Genomic DNA, 25861 nt, shown 5'->3' with positions numbered 1-25861 from the left:
CAAAGTGAGGGAAGTGACTCGGCGAAACAAAAGGCGCCGCACTCGTCGAGCACATGCACATTTGACTAGTCAGAATTGTGAAGAACTGGGTTCCTTCAGGTCTTCCCCTGAGGAACCGGGCGGAATGAGGCGACATTCTGTGTTTCCCACGTCATAGAAGGCACCTTGCCTTCAAATGGAAGGTCCCGGTTTGGCCAAGGACTGCTGATAACTCTCTCAGTTGACCGATCCGGCGGCGATCTCCGCCGGCATCTTTGGTCGCGCCTTCAAACTAGTGCAGCATGGAAAAGCAAGTCAAACAAAGCGGCTAGTACCGGCAAAACATATTCTACGTGACTACGTTCAATATCACAGCTCGACCGTGAAATAGTTGTCCACCGGCGCGAGGGGAAGAGGAGTCGGGTTTTCAAAGACTCCCCAGAGCCTAGCCCCCAGCAGCACATCTCTCGCACTGGGGGGAGGTGCGGCAGAGGCAGCACGAAGTCATCTAAGCCCCGTCGCACCAACTTCGGCGAATGCAGCAGGCGAAAGTGTGTTTCACTCGATACAGGGTGCGCTGCCAACGCAGAGCAGGTCCCATGTAGGAAACTACGGAGACAGGCGCGTGACAGCCTACCGCGTTCTTCCTCTTTCGTTTTTTACCAAGAACTAACACCTTTGGTAAAATACAAGAAGCACTTCAAGAGGACTCCGTCTACTGGCAGGCGCCTGTAGCTTCACGAGCACTTCGCATGTGTGGCTTGCGTTGAGAATGGCGTTGAGCCTAAGACGACTCCTTACGCGGAACGACGACGCTTTGGCAAAGATGTTGTTGCCAGGAAGCGCGAAAGTAGGGGCTTTTAGAGGCGCTTTGTCGCCAGTAAGGACTCTCAAAGCAACCCCGACACTCTGAGAAACGGAGCATAAACGGAACAAGGTAAATCAAGGTGAAAACAGAAGAGCTTACAGAAGAGTGTTGTGGAACCGAGCGTCTGTACGTGTCTTGACTCTGTACCACCGCCAGCTGACTGTGTAGCTGCTCTGTTGACGAACCCCCGCACATGTCACCTCAGCTTGCGATCTCCAAACTATCACATAACTGTAACCTATGCGTCTGAAAAAGACGCGAGTAGCCGAGTAATCCGGGACGAGTCAGCGTTTCGCGCGGCTTGTGCTACTTGACTAGCTTCACGATTGCCCCAACAACTGTACCCTGTCTGCACGTGTTCGAAATAGCGCGGGCTAAACGGGGAAGCCAGAAAGAAGGACTTGCGATATGCTGAGACGTGATTCCCTTGAACACGACGGAAGTCAGTCTTTCCCAAGAACGACATAGTGATCTCAGACCATCGCCTGACACACCCGCCTTGTTCGTCACGCTCAAGAAGAGAGCTTCAGCAAGAAAAAGTATTCAGGGTATTCTGTGTTTCACAGGTGCTCACTCGATTCTACAAGCCAGCAGTCGAAAGTAAATCCCAGCCCGGCTGTTCCTGCCTTCGGCATCTTCCTCTATAACTATTCCTGCGTACTATAGAGGCGGCACAGCAGAACAGATACTGGGTGTTGCTGTCATTGCTCCATCTGCTTCAAGTGCGTATGTGCATGGACTTGCCTGCAGCTGTATATGTCTACATTAGTGTCAGAGAATACAACACGACAAGCAGGCACGCTCTCAATCTTACCTATGAACTGCTTTCCCGAGCCTTTCTGTTACGTGCCTCCAAAACACACGGCCATGTTGGTCTTCTTCGCCTCGGACAGCGCCTGGAGCGCATGCAGAGGGGTAGAACGTATCCACCCGCGCTTCCTGTTCTTCTTCTGCTGCGTTCTGGTAAACTGCTGCCAAGAAAAGAGGAGATGTCTCTCTCAGGAGCTGGCACAGAGACACATACAGCCCAGTAAGACGGGAAAAAGCCAGGGAGTCTTCACAACTTTGGGGCGAGTCTATACATCCGAGTGCAGAATTTAGTTGAGTACGCGACACCGAGCTTCTTGCTTCCTTCGAAGTGCCACGCTTCTTTTCGTCTGTGGTTACGATCTCCCGCGCGTTCCCGAAGACCACGCGGAGATCATTTTCGCCTGCTTGCTCCTGTGCTGGGTCTCCTCCTGCTGGCCGGCCTCCTGGGTCTGGTAGTGATTCATGTTTTTTTAGGAGAGAAGAGGAGGCAATACGCAAGAGCCAGGCTGTGGTAGGAATTGCACACACCCAACCTCCGCGGTTGTCTTGACCTGTCTGCAGGGTTTGTTTCACTGTGTAAAATGTAGGGGGCTCGGCCTCGCGGAAAGAAGAGCCGGCTCCGCCACCACTGTGGACATGGCAACGCTCCAAACTCGGGATGTGCGGCCGGGCAGTACGGAGCGTGAGCGTGCTCTGTAGTAGTGCCTGCAAAGAGACCGACTCACAGAGAAACACACCTCTTCCGTACTAACTGGCAAGTGTCAATCGCGTACCCAGCATACGCGTCTGCAGCTAGCGTACGCGTCTACAGCTGGCATACGCCCGTACCCACATACACATGTAACAGAAATGAATGTATACAGCCGTACAGCGCAACTGACCGCGTGGTACGGCTTTGGGCTTCAGAAACGAATTTTCTCAGGTGCACCAGAAACAGGTTCGTACACACACATGCACACACAGATCTACACTTAGAAGATACAAGGCTTTTGCCGTACAGACAAACCACCTCAGGAAATTGTCCTTCTCAATGCAAGAAGGGAAGGAGCTCTAGCTCGTACATGCTTCCTCCTGCGTTAACGAGCAGCTCGCTACGCCACCCGGGTGTCCCAGCGACGAATGCTAACATCGGAGCTCGACAGCCCTAGGTACCCAGTGACTCGACCATACGCAGAACGGTTACACAAATTCTGATACAGACGCTTCCGTCTCCTCAGCAAATTTGCGACAACCTCCGTAGCGCACAAGAAGACTCAGTATCCGTTTCCCGTCACTAAGACAGTGGCGCCCGGCAACGGGTTACTTATTCCGGCCTACGCTCGGATTGTTCAACTCTGGCAACCTTCCTCTGCACACTTGGTGGCGCGGATATTTTTCACACCAACAATAGGCAGCACGGCATCTTTTTTAGACTGAGTACTAAACCTTACTCCATATTGGAGTAAGGATGTGCTGGTTGCCGAAGAGGAAGAAAGTACTCGGTAGTAGCGGAGAAGATGAGGACGAAGGATCCTTAACCACGGCAGGATGTGGGCCAAACTGCCCAGCACCATCTGCACCTTGACGCGGCGATCTCCGGCGGTAGACCAAGATGCAGCTACCCAGGATGAGTGTAAGAGACTTTGTTGGTCTCTGCCTGGATGGTGTGGCTGAGTTCCTTGGTCGGCCGTCATGCCGTCTGTAGAGCTATCAACGCAAGCAGCTACGTCTCGCCACCACAACCTCACAGCTTCAGCCACGCGCTGACGGAGCAACGGCCACTCTTCAGCACTTTGTTGTGATACAGCGACGCAGTGAGAAGAAACAAAGGAAGGAGGAGCAGACGAAAGCGACAGCGAAGAGCAGCAGAACCCGTCACCGACCCTTCCACTCTTTGTACCCCGCGCAGAAAGGCTGCCACTTTCTGCAAACCGTGACAGGATCGCCGGGAGCATGCCGCCCAGGCGATCGCCCCGCGTCTGCTTATCTTGTCCTTCTACCTTGAGCACATCAAGCCACTCCGAGTTCATCAGTGAACCAAGGACTAAACGCGGCAGAAGACAAGAAGAAGAACACGAAACGGGAGTGTCTTTTGACAGAGCAGCAAGAGCAACTGTGAGCGCAGCGTGACAAATATTCAGAATATCTAGATTATCCGCGGCCCGAGACTTCAGCTGTCCACTATCTACCTCCTGCAAGTTCTGCCGGTGACTGATGACCGGGCCTTCTGAGGCTTCCGCGGAGTCGCCCCGAAGTTTCCCTGAGCGAAGCCACGACACTACCCGGCATGACTCGCAGGAAGCGTGGCGGGAACAACCTTGGAAGAAAGTAGCAGAGGGACGCGGCTCAGTCAAGAAAGTTTTTACAACGGAGGGACGGCTGATGGGAGCGGCAAGAGTTTCCTGTCGGACAGTTCGCGACTCACTGAGCAGTCCCTGAGCCGGACAGCATCTGAAGCCAGGGTGCAGCGTACACGCTTCATCGTGTTTTTTTTCCTTTGCCTGCAAACAGGAACCGAAACAGATATACAGATTCCCGCGAACACTCTTCCTCGCCGGCCTCTCGAATCCGGACGAGTCCTATTCAATGCATAGTGTCTGGTCCCTTTCTCCCGAGATGGGTTCTCTCCGAACCGCCGAAGACAGCAGGCACACACTTGTTTGTCGATATGTATGGATAGACAAGTATACTAAGCTACGAAAAAAAAGCTGGAGCGGGGCTCTGACCGAGATACAGTCTTTCGCTCGACGGTAGAGAACACTGCCGACTTCTTTGACCGTGTTTTAAGTGTTCTCATACAAGTTCATAAACGGACACTGGAGGCCCACCGGATGTTCGTGGCGACGAAAGTGAAACTGCAGTGAAGTTCCCTCTCGACTCACCTGCTCCGGGTCTAGGCGTCCTACGAGAACAGTTACAAGCAAAGCTTCTTCTTCAGAGACGTTCTCTTCCATAAGACGTTTCAAACGCCGGAACGTGTTTTTTCTGAATGGCACTATGCCGTTATCTCTCGCCCCAACAACCGATTCGCTTTCCAAATCTGAGGCCTGGCCTTGCTGTTTACTGACGCTCTTGCCATCTTCTCTGAGCTCTTCTGTCCTTGCACCTTGCTCCTCTGCCTCAACTTTATGTGATAAGGCATCAAGAAAGGAACGAGGAAACCATGGACCAGCGTCCTCTGATTGTGTTTTCCCAGGTCCGAGGTGCCCTAACTGCCGCAGATGCTTCGCAGTAAGCAACAACACAACGAGCAGTAATCGTCTTGCACCGGCCTTTTCTGTAGTTTTCGAGTCGCCCGGTCCTCCGTCTTCGTCTTCTCTTGAAGGAAGCAAAGACGACGAATTGAAGTCGTTTGTCTCATCGGCGTCTCCGGGGGCGTTACTGTCCTTCGAATCAGGAAGATCCAAACAGTACGGCGTCACCAACAAAGAGCACACCCAGAGTCTCCACTCCGAGAGACAGGCATCGCTACCATTCAGCGGATTCCCGGAGGCCACAGCAGCGTCTGGCTGTGTGCCATGCACTGGATGCTCAGACGGACCACTGTTCGTTGTCGTCGCCTGGAGGGGGCAGCGGGAAGTACAGAAAGACACAAAGGAGTAGAGAGAATCGGAGGGACTCGAAGAAAAGGCGGGTTCGGGCGCTTTTCCGTCTGAAAACGACGGGCTGGCGTGTCGATGTTGTTTGCCAGCCGCCTCGAAAAAAATATTTTGACGGACATCCTTCTCCAATATGTTTCCCGTAGAAGCGCTCTTGTCTGCAGCGTGACCGAGCAGTCCGTGCACGCACTGAGCTGTTAGCCATAGAACAGCCACCTCCAGCTGTAAGGAGGCACGGTGATGGAAAGAAGTACCGTAAGGCCCCACAGAACTGATGGCAAGCCCACCAGATGTTCCTTGACAGCGTTGAAATAACGGCCGATGTTGCAGGAGAGTATCACAGACCACCAGGCAGAAGAAATGTATCAGACTTCGCCCTCTAGGTGACGAGGTAACAAGAGCGCATGTGTAGGGATCCCCCCCGGTAGTAGAACAGCACGCAATAACCCAGTGGCCCACTTCTTCCACAATCTTCCCAAATAAAGATCCTCTCACATCCCACAGGAAACTGGTATCTCCGGCAAGTACCTCATGCATACGCCCCAAAAATAACTGCAAATGATGACCCAAGTGGGCTAGTAGAACTAACTCCCTTTCACAGAGGAAATAGGCCCCGGTTCCTTTCGCTTCTTCTTCAGCTTCTGCACAACGCTCACCCCCCCCCGTAGTAGAGCCGGTCTTCTCGGCATTTAGCAGCCTCCGCAGCAAACCGTCAAGCCACTGGCGAAGTCCCAAAGCCAAAAACGCTCCCAGGCAGTCTCCTACACCTCTGCTGGCCGCAGCCTCGTCTGGTGAGGGTTCAGATGACAGGACCGTTGACAACTGAGGCTCACCTGCCAGAGTACTGGCACAGTACTGCCGTTGTTGATTAGGCGGCGCTCCTCCCTCCGTGCCTGTGACCAACGTCGTGGACTCTCGACCTAAGTTAGACCCTCCAACGTGAGAAAGCAAAGAAGCCTGTCGCGCAGCTGCCGCATGTCTTCGTAGCGAAATAACAAGTTTTTCTTTCTCTGCGGCCCAGCGGACTTTCTCGTCCTCAGTCAACCTCCCTACAGAGGAAGGAGGAATTCGGTGAGAGACGAGGATCGACACGCTCGTGCATAAAGAGACCCCGAAACTTGTTCGAGATGCTGCAAACTTCTGTTCATCACAGTAGGCAAGTAACTGGGTGCAGCCAAGTGATAATGACGTCTCCTCTTCGCCCAACCAGAAGGCCTCAAGAGGAGACGAAGAGAACAACAAGGGATTGGGAGAGGGCGACTGCGGTCCAGGACCGACTGCGCGAGCAGCAGGAGATCTATAGAGCAGATCTGCGGCAGGCGGAGAGTGCGCGAAGACGGATAGAGGGTCTCCACCACCTAGCATCTCGCTGCACGCCACAGCAAGCATCAGACGAGCTTCTGCCTTCAGTAGAAAGCTCTCCAAATCCAAATGGAAAGAGGCTTGGTGTTGTTGTTGTCCTTCTCTAGTCCTATACACCTCTCGCCATCCCTCCTCGAAACTTTGGTCTCCCAGGTCTTCGTGGCACAGACCGGCTGGAGCGGCGCTTTCGCCTTTTGTCCGTCTGGTCCACCCTGTCTTGTATGGCAGCGACAACAAACCTGTCTGATCTCCAGGATGCAAGATCCCTTCTGCCCGCTCCGGACGAACCGACCCTTCGAAAATTGTAGAAAGAACATGACGCATGCACCCTACAACAACCAGCTGCCAGTCGAGGGTACGATTCCTGGTGTTCTCTTCCTGGGGAAGGGTCCTCTTCGCCACACTCTCGATTTCAAGTAGCTTTGCCCACCGCCTTGTCGGGATGAGATGGAGGAGGAGGCAGATAAACACATTTCCTCTTTCTGGAGCTCCGAGGTCTGTTCTAGCGACGTCCACCATCTTCTCTCCAAAACCCTGGACTATCTCTTCGCCACTCGGACCGCCTTCTCCTACTCTTTCCCGTGGGAAGGCAGAATCACACACACTACCCGCCGAAACCGCGTTCGTCTTCTGGCGCCCGAGCCAAGAAACTAGGATCTGTTCCGCGAGAAGACCCGGTGGGCATCGTCGACGAAGAAGCTCTGATCCCCGTTGGAGCGTCGACAACACAGCAAGCGCGTTCATCTCCACTGGGGGTTGGTCACCGTCGTCCGCCAGAAGAGAGTCAACAACCGAGCAGAAGAAAGGATCTTTGAACAGGTCTGCTTCTCCCCCACGAAAGTCTAGGCACCTGACAGTTGTTGCCTTCTCTCTCCTTTCTGACTCAGGTGAAGAAGAGGAGGTCACGCGCTGCCTGGCAGTGTCTGCTGTTGGTTCAACAAAGGGACCGGACGATTCACATCCTCCAGCGAACTCTGACTTTATCTTGTTTCCCGGTAATGATGCGCTTTGGACTACGTCCTTCGACTCGCAAGCCGCAACCAGCGGAGGCAGAAAGAGAGTTGTGATATCCAGCAGAGGTAGATAGCCGAGTAATGACTGCAACGTGTCGTCCACGTCGGCGATACCCAAGCCAGTTTCGTTTGCAACCCACCTCAATCTCTCTGAGATTTGTTCGTCTCGTACGAGATCGCTTCCTTCGGGTTGCTTCCGCACCGCGTCATCAGCGTCGCCGTTGTTGTTCCCTGAGTCTTCGGATACCCGTTGGATGCTGGATCTTGTTTCCGCTCTCTCTGCTCTGTTTCTGCTCCCTCCTTCACGGGTAGTCTTCTTTTCCTCAGTTCTCGCGACTCGGTCTCCTTCTCCTTTGTTCAAGTTCACCTCATGCGGAGCATTCAATCGCAGGAGGTCGGCGAGAAAGGCGGACGGGGAGCAATTCGCTGCACGTGCCGCACACCCGAAGAGCGTCCGCAGGATTAACGTCTTCTCAGCCATTTCTCGAAGCAAACGAGCCCCGCAAATACCGACACTCCTCCCTCCCCCTGACGCGTGCACGCCTGTTGCTGCTTCATTGAGAGATTGTCTTCTTGGCCTGAGCTCAGACACCAGTATCTCAACCTGCCGTTCTTCTTCGTCCTCTTCTCGTGCACACATCACTCCCTGTCCATCCAACTGTCCACACCTCATCTCAATGCGGTCTAGGAGAGTCATCGGAGGCCCCGAAGGAGACCTTTGTTCTTCCCTAGTCCGCACCATGGCCTTCGCAAAGACGCGCAGTAACCGGATTATGCGTCGCCCGGTCTCCCAGACACTGGCGCCCCGTCTCAGGTCACCGGCTGGCTTCGCTGGGGCTCCGGCACCCTCCTCTCCTGTCTCGATCTGACGGGTCTCGAACCGTCTGAGTCGTGATCCAGCTGTCCTCACAGCGCTGCCCCCTGGAAAAACGGTGCAATGAAGCAGCAGAGGAAGCTGTACTTGGAGTTCACCCAGGAAAGAGTGAAGGGGCTGGGCTGGGGAAAGAAAGAGCTTCTCAAAGGCATCGAGGCGCATCGAAGAGACCTCTTCCGACATTGTCAGTTCTGTTCCGTACAGGCATGTGGGAGACAAAGAGACTTCCGACACTGGACCGTCTAGAGTGTGACCAGTCCTTTCAAGCCGCTCAGCCGAACCTCTCTGCTCACTTCGTTCTTGCGCTGTCCCTTTTCCCCAATCTAGTGACGCTCGACTCGTCTTTTCCTTCCCTTTTGTCTCCCGACAGGAGTCCTCCGAAGAGAAAAACGAGCACGAAGACGGAGGCAGAAGATCGGGGTGTGCAGGCAAGTCTGAAAGAGCAATTTGAAGAGCCCCGCCAACAAGAAGGACGGCAGCTGCTGCGTCCATAAGATGAGGGGATGAGCACGCAAGCCTCAGCAGCTCCTGTTTTCTGAATGCTGCGTCGCACGCGAGCCTTGCTACCACGTAAGGCGAAGAAGCTCCCAGCTCGTTTCCAGGAAGTCTGCTCTTGCTCATGACCGGAAATTCCCTTTCATCCGCTATAGCCCGATCCGTCAAAATAGCCACTTGCAAGGGTGTGCATGCCTCGAAGAACCTGCGAACGAGAAGTAATGAATGCAGCATGGTACAGCTAGAGACATATACCACTGGTCTTGTCGTTCGCTCTCCTTCGTCTTCTTCTCTCTTCTCCGCGACTTCAGAACGCCTAACGTCGGGTGTATTGAGAAAGCAGGAGGGCATAACGAATTCCCAGCGCAGGAGAACCTGCGAAAGACAGCCTGTCGCTACGCTCGCCCGGCCCGCAGCAGCCACGCCGGAGCCAGGAAGAAACCGGGACTTGAGAAGGCTTGCGCTACCGGCAGAACGACTTCCGCAATGCGGACGATTCAACTCCGGCGCTGCGGAGGCCATGTCTCGCGTATTCAAGGGCACCTCCCTTGGTCCAGAAAGATGGTGTCGAAGAAGCAAAAGAGCCGGCAGCGGCATGATTGAGTTCCTTTCGGCTGCGTAGGTGGCAGTTTGTGTCGGTACCACACATCGTTGCTCTCCCCTCTCTTCGACGACTCCTTTTCTGGGAGGCGCAGATTCACGGCCTCTCAGTAAAGTTCCCCCGCGAACTGGAGAGGGTAGAAGAACTTGGAAAAGCGCCGCTAAGAGAAATGCGGCTTCTGCGTCGACTCTGGTGAGCATGACTCGAAGCAAAGGCTGGAAAACACTGTCAAGGCTGGTTAGCTGCTGTTCGCGCCCATCTGGTTCCCTATCATCGACGCAGACAGTGCGGCAAGCTCGATGCCCCACTTGCTCTTTTCGTAGACGGCCAGCGTGACCAGGCGGTGCAACCTCTTCTGGATCGCCCTCTCCTTGTCTCCTCACCCACACTCGTTCGAACAGCGATAGAGGGAGATCCCAACTCGATGGGAATTCATCTTTTTTTAAAAAAGCTGAGGAAAGCGAGGAGGCGGAAAAGGAGTCTTGGAGGCCCCCCCGGCTGTAAAAGCCCCGAGCACTGATCTGTACTTCTCCGTCGATCACAAGCCGACAGCGAGGCCAGAAAAAAAGAAAGGCTAAGAGCTGTCTACCCAGTGAGTTTTCCTTGAGTACGCGCGCAGCTAGTGACTCTTCGTCTTTGAGAACTGCTAACATAACGACAGCTCGGCGGCGATTACTATCCTCCCCTTTTGAGGGATTCCTTCTCTCCCTTCTTGTGCTCAGGAAAGAGAACAGCTTTGGCAGAGACGTTTCTGTTCTAAAGTCTGCGAGGTGCTCTCCTCCTTCAAGTGCCTCTTCGCCCTGTGGTATCTCACATCCCTGTTGGATAGTGTCCCTCGGGCCTGATTGTTGCGGCGACACGGGCAGATGGGACGACTGTATTAAGTGATCTCTTCCGGACGCCGGCAATCCCCAAGCTTCGTCTCTCCTCCCCTCCCCAGCTCCGACTTCACCACGGGAAGCCACAACAGCTCGCAACGTGTCCGCGAGAGGTCCGACAAAGGCAGGCTGGCTGTCCTTTCTCTTCATCGTTGGCGTCCATGTGGCCTCCGCACTCGTCTCGCCAAGCGCGTTCTCTCGTTCAGACACTCTCCCCTTCTCCTGTCTTCTCGCTTGGAGAGCAGCGACGCCAGGAGGAATTTCTGGACTGGCCCTACGGGGATAGCAAGGGCTACAGTCGAGCCCCGTGTGCTGTTCCGAGCATTTTCGTGAGTTCGTCGCTGCCGCGCTTTCGCCAGCACTCCGCCCCCCCAAGCGACGGCCGTATTCTTCCTTTGCACGAAAGGCGGCACACCTCACCACTCCCTCGGCAGCCTCTATGGCAGAAAAAACGAGAGCTGCTGGAGCCACGGGAAGAGGCTTGACAGGGACGGTAGGAGGTTGAATGGAAGAGTCCAACACGTTTTGCGTTCTGCGTTCTCGTCCGTCTTCTATCGGAGTTCTACCCTTGTCACTTTGCAAGCTTGGGGAAAGCGCACCACCAAGGCCCAAGGCGGTGCGCGCTCTAACAAAGAGAGGACTTACTCCAGAAGACTTGCTAACAGAGAAGGCAAACGAAACTGAAGCTGAAGAGAAAAAGAAACAGCCAGCGGATTTTGTCTCTGTCCCGCGTTGCGAGAGCCCTCGTGCCTTCCGTCCCACACCATTGTCCAGTGTGCGTCTTTGGCAGCTGAGCGTTTCCCAGAACGCTGACGCTGCTCCAACAGGCATCTGATTCATCTTCGTCCGCTCCAGCCCTTCTAAGTCATCCTTACAGACCGTTTCACTTGTTTGGTTGTTCGCATCACGGGTGGAGCACGTTGGTTCTCGATCTCCAAACCAGTCACTGCCTCTCTCAGGCCACCAGTACCGCTCACTGCTATTCAACAGATCATCTCCGTCCAAATCTTTTGTCCACCTCGGCGCTCCTGCTTTCTCAACACCAGGGTCCCGCTGTGACCGGTTCATGGTCGTCCGGGCGGTCCGATGTGAACAGCTGGTTTCTTCCTCTGCAAGCGTTGAGTCCGTGAGCTGCGGTCCGCAAGAGCTGGCACTTTGCATATGTTGCTCGTGTTGGGCGACTGCAAAAGCCTGGAGCAGCACGGGCAAGTGCGTTGCAGAACACGCGGAAATTGTGAGCCCCAGAAGCCCCCCGCGGAGATTTGGAGACAGGAAAGGAGCCGACGCCGGTGATGTGGACAGCTGCGCCGTAAGACGGGACTCCAGTGAGGATGGCGGAGGACACTCGGGGGAAGCAAAAAAGGCGGAGCTTGCAGGAGAGCGTGTAAGCTGGAGAGTCAAGACTGAAAGAGAAGGCTTCATTTCCAAGAGAGTTAAGTAGAGAAGCGAGGTCGAGAATCCTGAGTTTCCTGTCTTTCCTGTACGACCGGGCGCATCAGAAGAGAAGAACGGCGATCTCCCACCTAAAGAACTGGTCGACAGCGTTTGTCCATCCCCCAAGAGACCAAGGCGCCTGAAGGACGCATAACGAGCCTGCTGTTGCTGCACAAGCAGCGTCGCCAAGGCAATCAAAGCCTCTTGTCGTTTGCCGCTCACCCAGTATGCTCTCGCTCGGGCCTCCAAAACACTCCACCGTCCGCTAATTCCAATCGCCACCTGTTCTACAAGTCGTCTCCTACGTTGTTCCTTTCTCCTCTTGCTCACTTCGACTTCATCGTTTGCTCCCGCCTCAGCCAGTTGCTTCTCTGTGGTTTGTCTTTGTCCCAGTAACTTTTCCCCTCTCTTTTCGTCCGACTGCTGTTGATTACCCTCCCTCACACGGAACTTCTGTTCTTCTCTCCGCTTGTTCCCTGCTTTCTCTTCCCCGCACAAGTTCAAGTCAGAGAGCTGAATCAGTTCTTCCAGAAGACAGTCCTCATCTGCGGCCGCCGGATCCGCGTCCAGAATCCCCTGCAGCAATCTTGAAAGTCCCCCGGGAACACCAGCCGCTAGGCGTATTTCCAGAGGCGTCTCTGGCCAAGAAGAAACGGAGCACGAGCTCACTGACGAAGTGTATTGAGCAAAGGATGTAGAACAGCGAGGTACTCTGATTCTCTCGTCTGTGGCGGCGCCAGAGAGTGTTTTCATCCTTTTATGCATCTTCGTTTCTTCGGGTATTTCGAAGCTCGTGGCTAGAGTTTGAGTGCGAACCTCTTTCTCTTGGCTTTGTCCTGCTGGGCCCTCTATCAGACCATACCTAGCAACGCCTCCTCGGAACAGTCTTAAGGTGGAAGAGGCACTAGACACACCCAGAGCCCCCAGCGCGCGCGCCCCGCCCTCCCGAGCCACTCCGGCGACTGCTGAAGCCGCGCGCGCAGTTACCGCCTTTGCAGAGCTTCCTGCTTTGCTCGCTAAAGCCTCGAACGCGCCCAGAGCGTTTCCTGCTGAACCCGCTAACCCCGTCTCAATGCAAATCGGGGTATTGGTCTTTCCAAGGTTTGTGCCTTTTTCCCGAGAGTTGAATACACTTGGGGAAACGGAAAGACCGTGGAGGGCCTTCACAAAGGAAAGAAAGAGGAGTTCTGTCTCAACTTGGCGGGACAGAGATGCTACCTTTCGCTTAGTTGACATGTCTTTCTCTCCATCGCTCAGGAGCTGCACGTCACAACCGGGCGAAGCTCCCATTCCCGAAGAAGAATGAGGATTTCGATCTCGCCTCTCCGCCCCTTGCCGTTCTACCACTCCTTCGCCGGGCACTCTCTTCGTCGTCGGCCCTCCCCGTCGCAACTGCGGGTGCCTCTCCAAGACTCTGAAGAGAGAGAGGACCAGCTGAGCAGCATCGAGAGACGGATGGGCCAGACTGGGTGCTGCACTGATAAGTCCCCTTGCCGATCGAAGAACGTTCTCACCTACGCGACACAAGAAGAGCCCATTCTGCACCTCTCCCGATAAAAGGGCAACGTCTAGCCATCTATCTACAATTTCCTTTAACAGGACGCCTAGTCCACTCGAACTCATGAACACACTCCCCTCTTGTACCCGTGTATTCAGTGCACGGCGTTTCCAGCTCCCAGAAAGTACCTTTTTGTCTGCTTCTTTTTGAGCAAGAAAACGAACTTCGTCGAAAACGCTCGAAAGAAAGGAACTTTTGAAATCCGCTGCAAAAGAACTGGGAGGATAATCGATAAAAGGAAGTTCCGTGGCACAAGTGTGCAAAAGAATATCAAAAAATTCGTCTGGAGAGAGAGCAGCACACGCTCGTCGCTGTATGTACATAGCATGGTCAATAAACATCGAAGCGGAGATCCCTCCCCCAGACCCCTTGTGCACAGGTGATGGAGAAGGCAACGTCGGGAACGCCGATGTCTCCTTCGGGTCCCGTGTTCTCCCAGCTGCAGCAAAACCTCGGCCGCCTCTATCGTGATGACAAGCTGTGCTACAGAGACAGCGAAGTAATGACGGGAGAAAAAGCCTCGCTGCACGAGGAAACAGGCACCCCGCTTCGAGCTGAGCAAACGTCACACTGCAAGCGGACGAAAAAGCGGACTCCTGCCGACGGAAAAGGCGCTGAAGGAATTCTACGACATTCAAATGCTGCTCCAGCATGTCTGCTCCTCCCGCTAGAGCTCTTATGCGCTTTCTATACCGCACCGCTGCCATCAAAGTCAAACCTTCCTCGTCTCGACTGCTCGTTTCCCTCTGTAATCTTCGTGCATTGGGCAAGCCTGTACCACCTCCTTCTTTAGCCACCCTCACGTTTTGTGCGATATTGAGAGAATCTCCGTCTCTGTCCTTCGTCCCGTCGTCTGTGACCCGGTGTGTCTTGCCCCACTCCCCCCTCTCTTCTCCTGCACTTTCTCCGTCGTCTTCGAACGTTTGAGGTAGTGCATTGTATATATGGTCAACGACAGAAAGCAAGCTTTCTGCCGGTGCGAGACTTGCCTTGTGGTACACAGCGCAAAGAGCAATCTCTCCTACGACTGACCGCCGTTTCAAAAGTCGAGAAGAAGGGGCATCGAGAAGAGAACTCTGCTGAATAACTTCCGCTACGACAGCTAGACACTGGCGAGCTATCTCCACCGAAGCACGTTTCTCCGCGGGATATTTGAAACCGGGCATACATGCGGTTGTCGACAACGCATGATGATGAAAATCACTCGAGTGTAAGGAAGGAGAAGAATACAGGATGTCCGTGAAAGGGAGAGAGGAGAAGGGGGCCACAGCGGATGACCAAGGCAACGCCTCCAAGCAGAAGTCTGCAATCTGCTGCGTAGCCGAAGTGCTACAAAACTCGTCAAGCGCCGAGCAGAAAGACGAGAAGGTAAAAGGAGCACACGGGCCGCTCAGGTAAGCAGACGAACAGAGGGAAGGCGAATCAGAAGAGGAAGTACCAGTCTGCAGTAGAAAGAAACTTTTTCCCCGTGGTTGGGAGAGATTCACTTTTGTTGCACCAAAGGGGCACGTCAAACGCACCTTCGTTCGGACAGTTACACCCTCTTGTGACCTGTCCCTTCCCGACAAACTCCTACCACGCTCCTTACGGCATCTACAGTCGACGAAGAATTCATCAAAAACCTTCTGAGGTTGTAGGAGACCCCTGAGCCTTTCCACAATATCAGCTGCAGGGACTCTGTATGAATCATCACTTCTCTGCTCTGCCTCATTTCGTGAGCCACAGCCGTGACGTGCGCCTTCCTCTGAGTTTCGAGCTCGAGAGCGCAAGACAACTTCATGACCGCGTCGATCCACGCCAGCAAGAAGTCTCAAGCGGGCGAGTAACGGGAGACGCAGGAACGTGAAAAAATCAAGGGACTCGTCTCCCGTACTGTTTGAAGTCATGGCGTCCCGCTCGACAGACACGTCTCTTGTGTTTGGGCCCTCTTCTGTGGCAAGTGTGCGGTTCGGCTGCTCCTGTCTGGAACCAGTGCCGGAAGCGTCAAAACAGCCTCTCCCGTCCGGTATTTTGTCCTGAGAACTCTCCACCTCCTCGTGAACAGACTCGGCAACGGCGTCCCCTGAGTGCTTGCTCCTTGTAGTCAAGTTGTTTTTTTCTGCGTCATACTTTTTACGTACTTCCGCCTCCTTCTCCTCCAAGAACAGAAACTGCACCATCGCCACATACAGGGAATACAGCCGCCGTAGTTCTTCAGACGCAGTGGACAAGAGATGATCACTCGGAGGGCCGGGAATACGAAGAAAGGTGTCCCACGTGGTTGACCGTCTATTTGGTTCGCTCACCCACGGGTCAAGATCCTCCTCTCCCAGCTGCCGTGTCCGCCGGCAGCTGTAACCTGACACGGTACTGCTTTTGCTACTAACAGGGCACGTTGGCTGTAATTTGTGCCGGCTTTGCTGAGAAGTTTCCGACACGGCAACGCTGCGCGTCTCGTGTGCAGCGTTGGAGTCGAAAGTATGCCCTCCTTCGAGGCAGGCAGCAAGCTCTCTCTGTCTCGCGCGGTGGCACTCGCCTCCACTTTCTGATAACGGCTTAGACGATGGACTCGAGCGCTTTCCCCCTGCATTGGTAAGCAGAGGCGGCAAATGGCTAGCTGAAGATGGCGACGGCAATTTGTCTTCCGTCTTTCCCAAAGCAAGAATTGCGGCAGCAAGGGCAACTGTTTCTGCGGGCGCTTGCTGCTGGAGACGCCTTTGTCTGTCTTTGTCTATTCTGGTTGATTCAGCTGCTGCGCAAGGACCAGAGACAGTGGGTTCTTTTCCTTTCTCGCCTCTCTCTTCGGCTTTTCGTACCCTCAAGCCGCCTGGGTCCCGCTCTCGTGTCTGTTTGTCAACAGCTCTGCCTCCGACTTCATTTGCTTTTCCGGTGCTTGTGTTGTGTGTGTGACCTTGCCATTGCTTTTCTGTTTGAGTCCTTCGACCGAGAGCCGCTGCATGTGCAGCAGCAGCGTGCTTCAACGCCGCTCTACGGCTGGCTCGATTGCACCGTCGCAAACCTCGAGGAAGACGTTGCTTAAGAGTCAGCGATAGAGCTGCTTGTAAGAGAGGAAGAGCAACGGAGCGGACTAGGGAAGTTCTCCGTATGATGTCAAAAAGTCTCCTCAGCGTCCAGCCAAGTAACCGCTGCGGATCGGACTCAACAAGAAGATGAGAAGGGCTTGTCTTTGGTGACAGGGTGTGACCAGACAATGCCGAAGAACACGAGGGAGTAAGAGAAGGCGATTGTAGAGGGGGAGGAGTACTTGCACCGGCCGATGATGTATGACGTGTTTGAGAGACGGATATGTGAGGACCAGTATCAGACACTAACCGCAGTGCGGAGCCACTGGAAATCGACCGCTGACCAAGAACAGAAGACGACGAAGAAGACGACACCAAGGGGGATACAGACGGATCGCAGGACGCATGCACATCATGAACCAAGTCCACCGACTCCTGCCCTTCCCGCGGACCACGGCCCTGCACTTGGCCGTGTGGAGCCGGCAGCTCTACGGCAGGACGACGTGATCCGGGAAGGGTCGATACTGCAGAAGAGAAGACCGTCGAGGCAGGCAAGGACGGGGAAGGAACAAGATAAACAGGTAGCAAGTGTGCATAGTGAACAGGACTCAGAACTTCAGGGATGGCAGACAGAATCGTTGGCCAGTGGGAAGAAACGGACTGAAACGCAGACGGTCCTTGTTGATGCTGCAGAATCGCAACCAAGCAGTCCAGTCGGCAGTTTGCTCCGTAGATGCAGCAGAGATCCAGTAAAAAGCGGGCGTCCGGACATTCAGAAAAGAGGACCGATGACAGAGACTCCGATAAAGTCAAGACGCGAACGAGGGAGGAGTGCGAAGACGAAACTTCGAAACCAGAGAAGGAAGGGCAAGACGACAGGTAGCGAAAAGAGGAAACAGAAGGAGACGAAAGTCGAGAAAAGGACGAGGTGGCTTCCTCAGATCGGAGCACAGTGAACGAAGAAAAGAAGACTGGAGTGGAGAGAAGAAGCGGGGCCGGGCTGCAACTGTGGGAGGAAGAGGAAGAGGTAGAAGAGACGGCAAACAGACTCAGGAAACGGCAGCGGTCCAGCCGTTCACCTAGACGCTGCAGCGCAACAGATACAAGGAAGATGACAGTGACATCGCCTAAGTCTCACCACTTGAGACCAGATCGGACTATAGTCCTCATTGGAGTGACCCATCCCAAAACTGAGCCAGCTTTCTCGCCGACGACAGAAGTCTTCCCCTGCTCTCGAACGTTCTACAAGCTCGCGGCAGAAGAGAGCCTGAGATATCCAACTTTCTCTGGACGTTAGCTGGGACAGCGCTCGAGAATGTCCGCTCACCACCTGTGCCGACCAGACTCGCCTATGCGCCCAGTGTCGCAACCTAGGTTGGAAATTTTTCTGCTACCCGCTGACAGAATGCAGTATGGTTGATGCAGATTCACGTGCGGTTGAGCGGACTGCTCTGAAGCTCTGTTTGTTGTGCAGCCTTCGGTAGCTGAGGATCAAAAAGCGCGATGGAAGACCTACGGCGAACCGCCCGTACACGTCACCCTAAGCAGTCCCGCGCAAAGAACAACCCCGGTACGTTAACCCATGATCTTACCTTGACAACCTCCAGGTGCTGTCCCGGTTCGTTACTTCCCTTGTCTCTTCCCGCTACCTCCGTGTGGCGCATCCCCGCATCAGCCGTTGCCGCCACCGCCCCCGAATGCTCCTCCCTCTTGTTCCCTTGTTCTGCACTTGTCCTCTTCGCCGAAGCCAAGGCAAAAACGAGGATCCGCTCAAGACGCTCCAACCCTGTCTGCCACTCGGCCACAGCCATCCCCAAGGGGTCTCCCGGACAACCAAGGGTGTTCGCGCATCCGCTCTCCTCACCCACATCCGAAGTCCGCTCTATCGCCTCCCGTCTTTCGCTCTGCCTCTGCTCCTGCTCTTCGCTCACATATGTCCTCTTTGGATTGTACGGCGCCACGCTCTCTTCTTTGAGACCCTCCGAAAGATTCCCACGACCACGACTATCGCCGCACCCGGCTGAAAGGGTGGACGCGCAATTTCGCCGGCAAAAATGTCCCTCCATCCCTTCGTCCTCGCTACGATGCTCAGTCGTCCTCTGCTCGGGACCAGCTACAGAGATGAAATTCGACAGCGCGCGCTCACTAATACGGAACGGATCATAGGCCAAAGCCTCTTGCACGAGCCAGTCTGGATCTCTCGGGTCGACAGAGAAAAAAACCTGCGCGAAACAGCAAGCACCAAAGCAACACGGCTTCAAATGGAACGTCGAAGACACACAAACGTTTTGCATTGAGCCCCTGACTTTCCCTTCACCCTGCGGTTGCTGAAGTAACAACGCTACGACATCGGGGGGAGAATAGAAGCAGCCGCGGTGGCGCGGTGTACCATAAGTCCTCCGGCCCTGCAAACAACGGTCCCCCTATGTTGACGGCAGGGAAGGCACCGTGGAAGTTCTGAGGGGAGACGGGAGAGGGAAACCCCGCGCCATTATTCACCACGAGGCACCCTATCATCAAAAGCGCCTTGGCAATTGGGCATCGAGCGCGAGCACTGAGCCGCGGAACAAAGGTTCGACCGTGTCCCCGGTAGGCGCCGCAATCGCACACCACATCGATGAAGAGAACGGGCGACAAATCCAGCGCAGCTTCCGCTGGGACCGTCTAGCTATCTGGGAGCGGTGACACTTAGTAGTTCACGCCACTAGACGGCCCAAGAGAACAGTTCTTGTCTGGTCGGCTGGGGTCTGCCGGATGCGTGTGCAGGCTAGGTAGGATGCACCCGGTGAGTCACTATGCCCTCCCCGTCAAAGAGGCTAGAAAAACTGCTGTGGTTACATCCGCGGTCGGTGACAACGAGATGGGCTTTCCAGACGAACCCTCACATTCAGGCCAGGTACTCAGTTGATGGCCTCTATCCGGAAGGCAGGCTATGGGAAGCGCGGACTGCCGCGGAGGCACGGGGGCGGAGTGTATGCTGACGAGGTGAGCAGTAACAGAGGGAGAGCTCTGTCTACAGATCCGCCTTATGAAGCAGACCGCGTGTGCGCGCAAATACCCACGACATGGAAAGGCACGCGCATACTCACGGCAAATCACACTGATGCTACTTTCTCCGGCACATCCAAGTGACCTCACTTGCAACCGAGTTGACTTCCGCTCTCCCCCTCGAGCGGCTGCCACCCTAGCTGTTGAATCTCAAAATGCAATCGATGAGATTGAAATTCTTCTCTTTGCAATTCTGACTCTTCCTGGCAGCCGCTCTCTTGTCTCTTGGAACTAAGAATGCCTGGGTAACTGTCGCAGCATCCGCTGCGGCAGCCACTGAGGAGCAAACCGGGTACGAAAAGAAAGAAAGAGTAGCAGGTCCTAACAAACGAGCTCTCAGATTCGTGCAGCTATCCTGTTTGTATCTACTCCGTTACAGGGTAGAGCAAAGGAATCTACGTACTTGACAGCAACACAAATTCTTACACCAGATATCCCTATCAGTGATACCGCTTCTAGTGCGTGGGTGATACTGCTGTATAAGTGGGGACCGCTTAGTCACCACGTCACCTGTCTTTACAACATCTATTCCGGTAGTCTATGAAAGCTCAGGCGTCAGGCGCCGGCAACCAACTTGTCCGCTTGGACTCACAAAGCCGTCCTGCGCGAACACCACAAGCCTGGGGGAAGTTTTCGCGTGTTCCGCGAGGACACTTGGGTCTCCAGATCACTTGCGCCTCGTTCTCTAAGAATACGACCAAGTGCAAAAGCTTTCCCCTGACGTCCCTGAAAATTCTTGCCTAACTAGGGGCTCCGGACTGCCATACGTCAATAAGCCCGTCTCCTGCGCGCGTTCTGCCCACTCAACCACACGGTGTGTACTGGTGGAGCCGCAGGCGTTTGAAGCTCAACGCCAAGATAAGATTGTCTGTTCTCTTCTATCTAACAGCCCGTCATTCAAATCAACAGACCGCAGTGAGAAAAGGCTTACTGCCCCGCCAAGAAGTCTACCGGGGCCTCTCACCTCAAAATCATCTTTCTGCGCTGCGGGCCTGCTGCCTTTTTCTCTCCACCTCGCCTTCCGAATCTTCCTCAGTAGCTGCGCGTACCGATTCCCCGCAGCAAAACAATCATGTCTCAGTTTACCACCAAACGCGGCTCTATTCGGTTCCATAGCACTTGACCCCGGCTGATTCCCCTCGAAGGAGTTCTCGGTGAGTGCTTCTCTCCTGTCGATTTCGCCCTCTAGACAGTAGTGTCGAAGGTGCTGCGCTCCTCCCGTCTCTCCCTCGGACGCGAACAAACACTGTACAGCATTGGAGCATATGCGCTCCGCTTCGCCGAACCGCCCGTTCTCCATCAGGGTTTCAATCAGACTCTCAACCGGTCGCGCTTCAACTGCCCAAAGACAGATATACCAAGCTTTGCGCCTGGGCTGTCCCGGTTCCCCTTGGTGATCCTCTTCTCCATCTTCTACATACACGTCTCTTTCCAGCGTGAACACAAGGGTAGTCGCCTCCTGCGCACAGCAGCCTCGGAAAGTCCGCCTGTCCTGCGGGATTCCGTGCAACATGTTTTTTCTCTCGGAGTCTATGCTCCCCATTCTCTTTGCTACGCCTCGGACCGCACAAGTTTCACCCGACTCGTCTCGAGTACTCTCATAGGATAAGGGGCGAAGAATGCCAAGGCCGAGGGCTTCGCGCCCTGAACTACAAGGGGAAAACCACCGCTCGGAGCTTGTGAAGGAGCCGCGGCCAGCAGCATTCAGAAGAACACGAACAGGAAAGTCCTCATTACCGGTAACGCGATCTGAAAACTTCTCGACTTGATCAGACGTCAATCTCGCTAGACCACTCAAGTCGATTGCACAAACGTCTACCGACAAAGATGGAGACGGATCCACCAAGTCCTGAAGTAAGATACGTTTCATGTTTCCTCTGGTAGCCGAGAAACTGTCTTCTTTCTCCCTCTGCGGTGGTTGTGCTGAACCGTACACGCCTAGACCCTTTCCTGCTGTCGTTTTCCCCACCGTTCCTGGGCAGTCAGCTCCAACCGCTTCAAGTGACCCATTATCTCTGCAAGAGGAAGGCAACGTAGCGTGGTTTTTCACTGCACTGAGAGCTGACAGGCAGCGAGGGGAGTCACAGCTTTTCTCCCCCCCCCCGGAAGCGATTTCCCCTTCGAAGTTTTTTCTTCATTTCTCTTTTTCTTTCTNNCCCCTTCCCCCACTAACTGATGCTCTCCCGAGTCAAAGCCCCACAGACCCCGGTTGTGATCCCATGACGCCTTGATCCCTACAGTCACGAGCAAGACGTCGCCTGCGTTTCCACGAGCCTGTTCCTGATAACCTGTCTCCTCTCCCTCACATCTGCTGTTGCCGACGAACGTACACCCTAACGCTTGTGGAAGCTGCACGTGTGCCCCAGTCTGCCGCAGACTGGCAACCAAAGGACACGGGTATTTGCCTGTCTTCTTTTCTGGAAGTGCAACGGCACCGGGCAGCTCACCTGGCTTCCACGGTCCCTGGCCCAATGCGGCAGTACAACGGAGATGCCATATGAAGTGAGCCGGAATGTAGAGCCAAGGCAGGAGGAGGCCTGCACAGTTTTCCTCCGAATCTACGCTGTCTCTGTGCCCTCCCCGGCGGTCTCCCTGCGAGTCGTGCTTGTTCTTCTTCAGTCTGTCGCACTCTTCCTGGTCGGCCAGGATAAGAATCTCGAGGGAGGAGAAGCTGAGAGCTAAACGGCGGCCATCAGCTGAGAGTGCAATGTCGGTAACCTCGACGTCTTCCTCTAGAGGCTTCGGCGGATTTTTGTCGGCGCCAAAACCCGCGTGTTCCATTTCCGCATTATTCCTGACACGCTCGTAGTCGGACCAGCGTGCCCGACAAAAAAAAGAATTCTGCTTTGTCTCTTGCTGCGCCACTTGTTCCTCTTTCTGAATTTGGTTCGCGTGTGATACGATAAGGCGCGCCATCTCGCAGACAGCAACGGGACGATAAAACCTACAGCCCCACGCTTCATCCAAATCGTCTCCCTGCTCGGCTTCCTCGGTTGAGGCTTGTTGTTGAAGCCCCGCTGTGTCTCCCTTTGATACGCTTCCCTCGCTAGTGTCTCTTCTCGACCGAACACCTTGAGATTCTCCCTCGTCCCCGGGGACAGTCGACTGTCGCGGACTCTGCGGATGCGGAGAATTAACCAGCTGGTTCTCTTCTGCAGCGCGTCGGCGGCCACTAGCCGCGATCTTGGCCGCAAGACGGAGACGAGAAAGAGCGGGAAAGAATGAAACTGACGGACGTACACTGGTTCCGTTCTGGCCGGGACGTACCTCCTCTCCTGCGCTGTCTTCGTAGAAGGTTCCACGTTGGGCCACCTCTTCCAGTACTTCTTCCTCGTCCCGAAATCGAAAACGACGTGGCCCCTTGTCCGAAACCTCATCTGGTGTATCCCGCGCTTGGAGAAGACTGTCGAACCTGGCTACCCCTAGCCACGCCCGGCCCTCGCTCGCGTCGAAACCAGCCAAAAAGAACCGGTCTCGCATTCTGTCCAGGAAGAAAGCAGTCGGTGTCGATGGTAACAAAGGGAAGAATTCCACGAGTAAATGCGACTCCGGCAGTCTCTCGAAACCGAATAACTGCGGGGCAGGATACCCAGCATTCTCTGCCGCTTTCGCTTCCCGAAGACACGCGGTTTTGATTTCTCCCTGAGCCTTCGAATCTCCGCGCGCCCCGTTCACTGGGGAAATCCTCGGCTCGCCATTGAAGGCACTTCCACTTTCCTTTTCGACACTTGTCCCACTTACGGCGCTCAGCTCCTTCGAATTCGAACTCTTTTCAAACTCGTTGGGTGTCTCCGCAGACAGGTGACTTGTCCCACCAGGAGAATCTTTCGTCCGAGCGAGAAAAGCAGCGAGAAGTTCAGCTCTGAGTAGGAAAAAACACGCTCTGTGCTTGGTCATATCTGCTGCGAACAGGAAGAGACCACTCGGGCAACTGTCAACCAGAACCACAGGATACGCCGGCTCCGGAATGGAAAAGACTTGTCGGATGGGAAGCGGAGAGAGATTCAGTGCAGAGTCGGCCTGGAAAGACGCCGAAGAACTGAAAGCGGCGAACGGTGAAGAAACCGTGGGAGGCGCTCCCCCACAGCGTGGCTGGGTGTTGTCGTCAGCCGCCTCGCATCTGGCTGTTTCCGAAGAACTGTTTGAAGAAAAAGACATATATTTCTCCTCTTCTGAAGCGGCATACTGGATAAGAAACAAATTGTCCTCCCCGGGAGAAAGGGGATTGTACGGCTCATCTTTCGGGGCATAGACGAGTAGAAAACCGTACTCCGGCAACACTCTGGCCAGTTTGATCGCGTCACTGTGAACGAAATAGAAAGTGCGGACATGAGGGAGACCGGTAGGGAGGCGACATGAAGAGGAGGTCGGAAGAAAGGGAGACGGAGGCTCAGGAATGACATAGCAGAAAACAGTGTTGTCCCGCCATGCAGTGAGGTAAACATTGCCATGCAGCCGGCAAGCATTCGCGTTGGGAAGGAGGGAGGACAAGGATGGCGCGCAAAGGCAAGAAGCAGCCTCTGCTGCAATGTGCCTATCACCTTTTTCTTCCTTCTGTCGATTAGAAAAAAGCCGACCAAAGAAAGGGATGTATGACAGAAGGTGGTCGGCTTCTGCAGGGGACAAGTCGGAAGACGAGCTTTCGCTCGAAGGGAGAGCTAAAGCAGTCGGAGAAGTCAGCGGAAAAGCGTTAACGTCGACAATTGCAGAAGCTACCATCCGAGACCCTACCGCGTAGCAAGACCGGGGGGCGACATCAGCCGGACCCCCATGTTCGCTGAAGTAGCCCGGCTGATGCATCTTGTCTATTAAACAAAGGTGATCCGAGCTATCAGCTTGCTTTGCAGCAACGGGAAGGATAGTTGGTCGCGGTAGGGTCAGGCCACAGCTTGGACGGATCCCAGAAGCGGCATACAGGGAGCAACAAAGAGAAGTACCTGGACATGTCCCGTGCAGCCCCTTAGAAAAGCCTGCTGCAGCTAGCTGATCTCCGACCAATAGTCACGAAACCCTGCCATCAGCAAACCCAGAAGCACCTGCAAATCATTACCTGGGGACCGAAGTCTATTGCTGGCGTGCGGAGGCACACTAGTTTACCACAAGCGCGGACGACACATGAAGGCTGACGCGGCATCTCGTCCCTGTTGTTAATACTAAGCTACCCGCGTTGCCCACCCCCGGCGCTGTCAGAATCTCTTATAGCGAGGAACTTGCGCCAGACGAAAATTTCTTGCACCAAGAAAGACCTTCCATGGAACGGGTTGCTGTGATACATATTCTCCGCCGGGTTATCACCGTCGTCCGCCCCAAGTTTAGTTGCCAGAAGGAAGCTATAGAAAGCGAGTAGCCCATTCGTGCGCCCGGCTTCGCCTTCAGTTAGCTGCTGCGCCGCCGCAGTACCACGCAGCAGTTGGGAGACGAGAGCATTGCCAGGAACGTACAGACAGTGACGTTGCTGAGCTCCATTTCGTTTTGCCGCCGCGAAACAACGTGGTAGGTCAAGATCAGTAGAGCATAGGAGCAGACATTGAAGACCCAAACCGAAATCACTCGTACCAACAGCACACTAGTGGCCGATCCCTAGCAAGAAGCCCGGCCGAATGCTTGAGAAGCTTCACTGCCTGAAAAAACATGATATACTAGTCACGCCTCCAGAAATGAAAAGGACTGCCGGACATTTTACAAGGGTGTCTGCAGTGTTACAAAGAGCCTTCCTGTACAGATAAGTAGGCCGGCGCATCAACAGCGCGCGACGTTCAAGCACGGTGCATCCTTGTGTTTCTCATCCCGAGAAAGCGCAATACCGACAGGGACAAGCAAAAGCGCACTTCACAAAAAGACGCAGCACGGGCCGGCGTGACGGCTGGAGGACGCCGAAGCGCTGTGCCTCGTCTAGATAAACCGCACTTACCTAGCGCAAAAAGGGAGGAAGTCTCACCGAAATGGGAACTGGATCCCAAACAGTCAGATGAGCCGCGCCATCTCCTTGCTCTGGCGTCCCTGGATCTCCTGTCCCAACCCACTGACACCCGGAAACGGAGATCCGAAAAAAATAGAAAACTCTCCGGGTTGCAAGAATGACGAAGGACAGCAATTCCGAGGTACGCTACGCTCAGAGAGGTTCATGCGATACTGCATGCTGAGAGAAAAACTTGAACTCTTCGCTGTTGCATCTACTGCATTCCCGTATCTAGGCCACCGCGTGCCTGTCCCCTGGCTCGGGGTATGCTGACCCCTAAGTAATGTGCCATCGGGTAGATCGGGTGCCACCGCAGGTCGACACCTGCGGAGGCACCCGATCTATCCGACACGGAGACGAAAGACCTACCCAAGTGATCCTCCTGTACGCGCCAGCGAGCAA

General features: G+C 54.6%; 2 protein-coding genes across 2 annotated transcripts; both read right to left on the bottom strand.

The window, feature by feature from the left end:
* Nucleotides 1-129: 129 nt before the first annotated feature.
* Nucleotides 130-21515, bottom strand: CSUI_005628 (uncharacterized protein). Its single transcript, XM_068065798.1, has 7 exons — nucleotides 20465-21515; nucleotides 18045-18674; nucleotides 4519-17538; nucleotides 4062-4137; nucleotides 3088-3680; nucleotides 1662-2362; nucleotides 130-888 (listed from the first exon to the last, which is right to left on the bottom strand). Exons 1-7 carry the CDS (start codon nucleotides 21368-21370, stop codon nucleotides 870-872), a joined length of 15945 nt encoding a protein of 5314 aa, XP_067922231.1. The 5' UTR covers nucleotides 21371-21515; the 3' UTR covers nucleotides 130-869.
* A 158-nt stretch (nucleotides 21516-21673) lies between these two features.
* CSUI_005627 (uncharacterized protein) lies at nucleotides 21674-25561 on the bottom strand (the record flags this gene model as incomplete). Its single annotated transcript, XM_068065797.1, has 2 exons — nucleotides 25412-25561; nucleotides 21674-25121 (listed from the first exon to the last, which is right to left on the bottom strand). A coding segment is annotated over exon 2 (2625 nt), but the record flags the coding sequence as incomplete, so codon positions are not given.
* Between the last annotated feature and the right edge of the window lie 300 nt (nucleotides 25562-25861).

Source organism: Cystoisospora suis, assembly GCF_002600585.1.
Source record: "Cystoisospora suis strain Wien I chromosome Unknown contig_2729, whole genome shotgun sequence".
In the NCBI taxonomy this organism is placed as follows: Eukaryota; Apicomplexa; class Conoidasida; order Eucoccidiorida; family Sarcocystidae; genus Cystoisospora; species Cystoisospora suis.
This window is presented reverse-complemented; position numbering and strand designations above follow the sequence as displayed.

Bases quoted from the DNA above. Each gene is read 5' to 3' on its own strand.
- CSUI_005628 (XM_068065798.1), bottom strand. From the start codon at position 21,370: ATGAAACGTATCTTACTTCAGGACTTGGTGGATCCGTCTCCATCTTTG. The intron at 18,675-20,464 runs GTGAGAGGCCCC...TGTTTCGCGCAG, and splicing joins CGCAGAAAGATGATTTTGAG to GTTTTTTTCTCTGTCGACCC. The intron at 3,681-4,061 runs GTGAGTCGCGAA...TGCCGCGTTTAG, and splicing joins TCCGGCTCAGGGACTGCTCA to TCCTTGGTTCACTGATGAAC.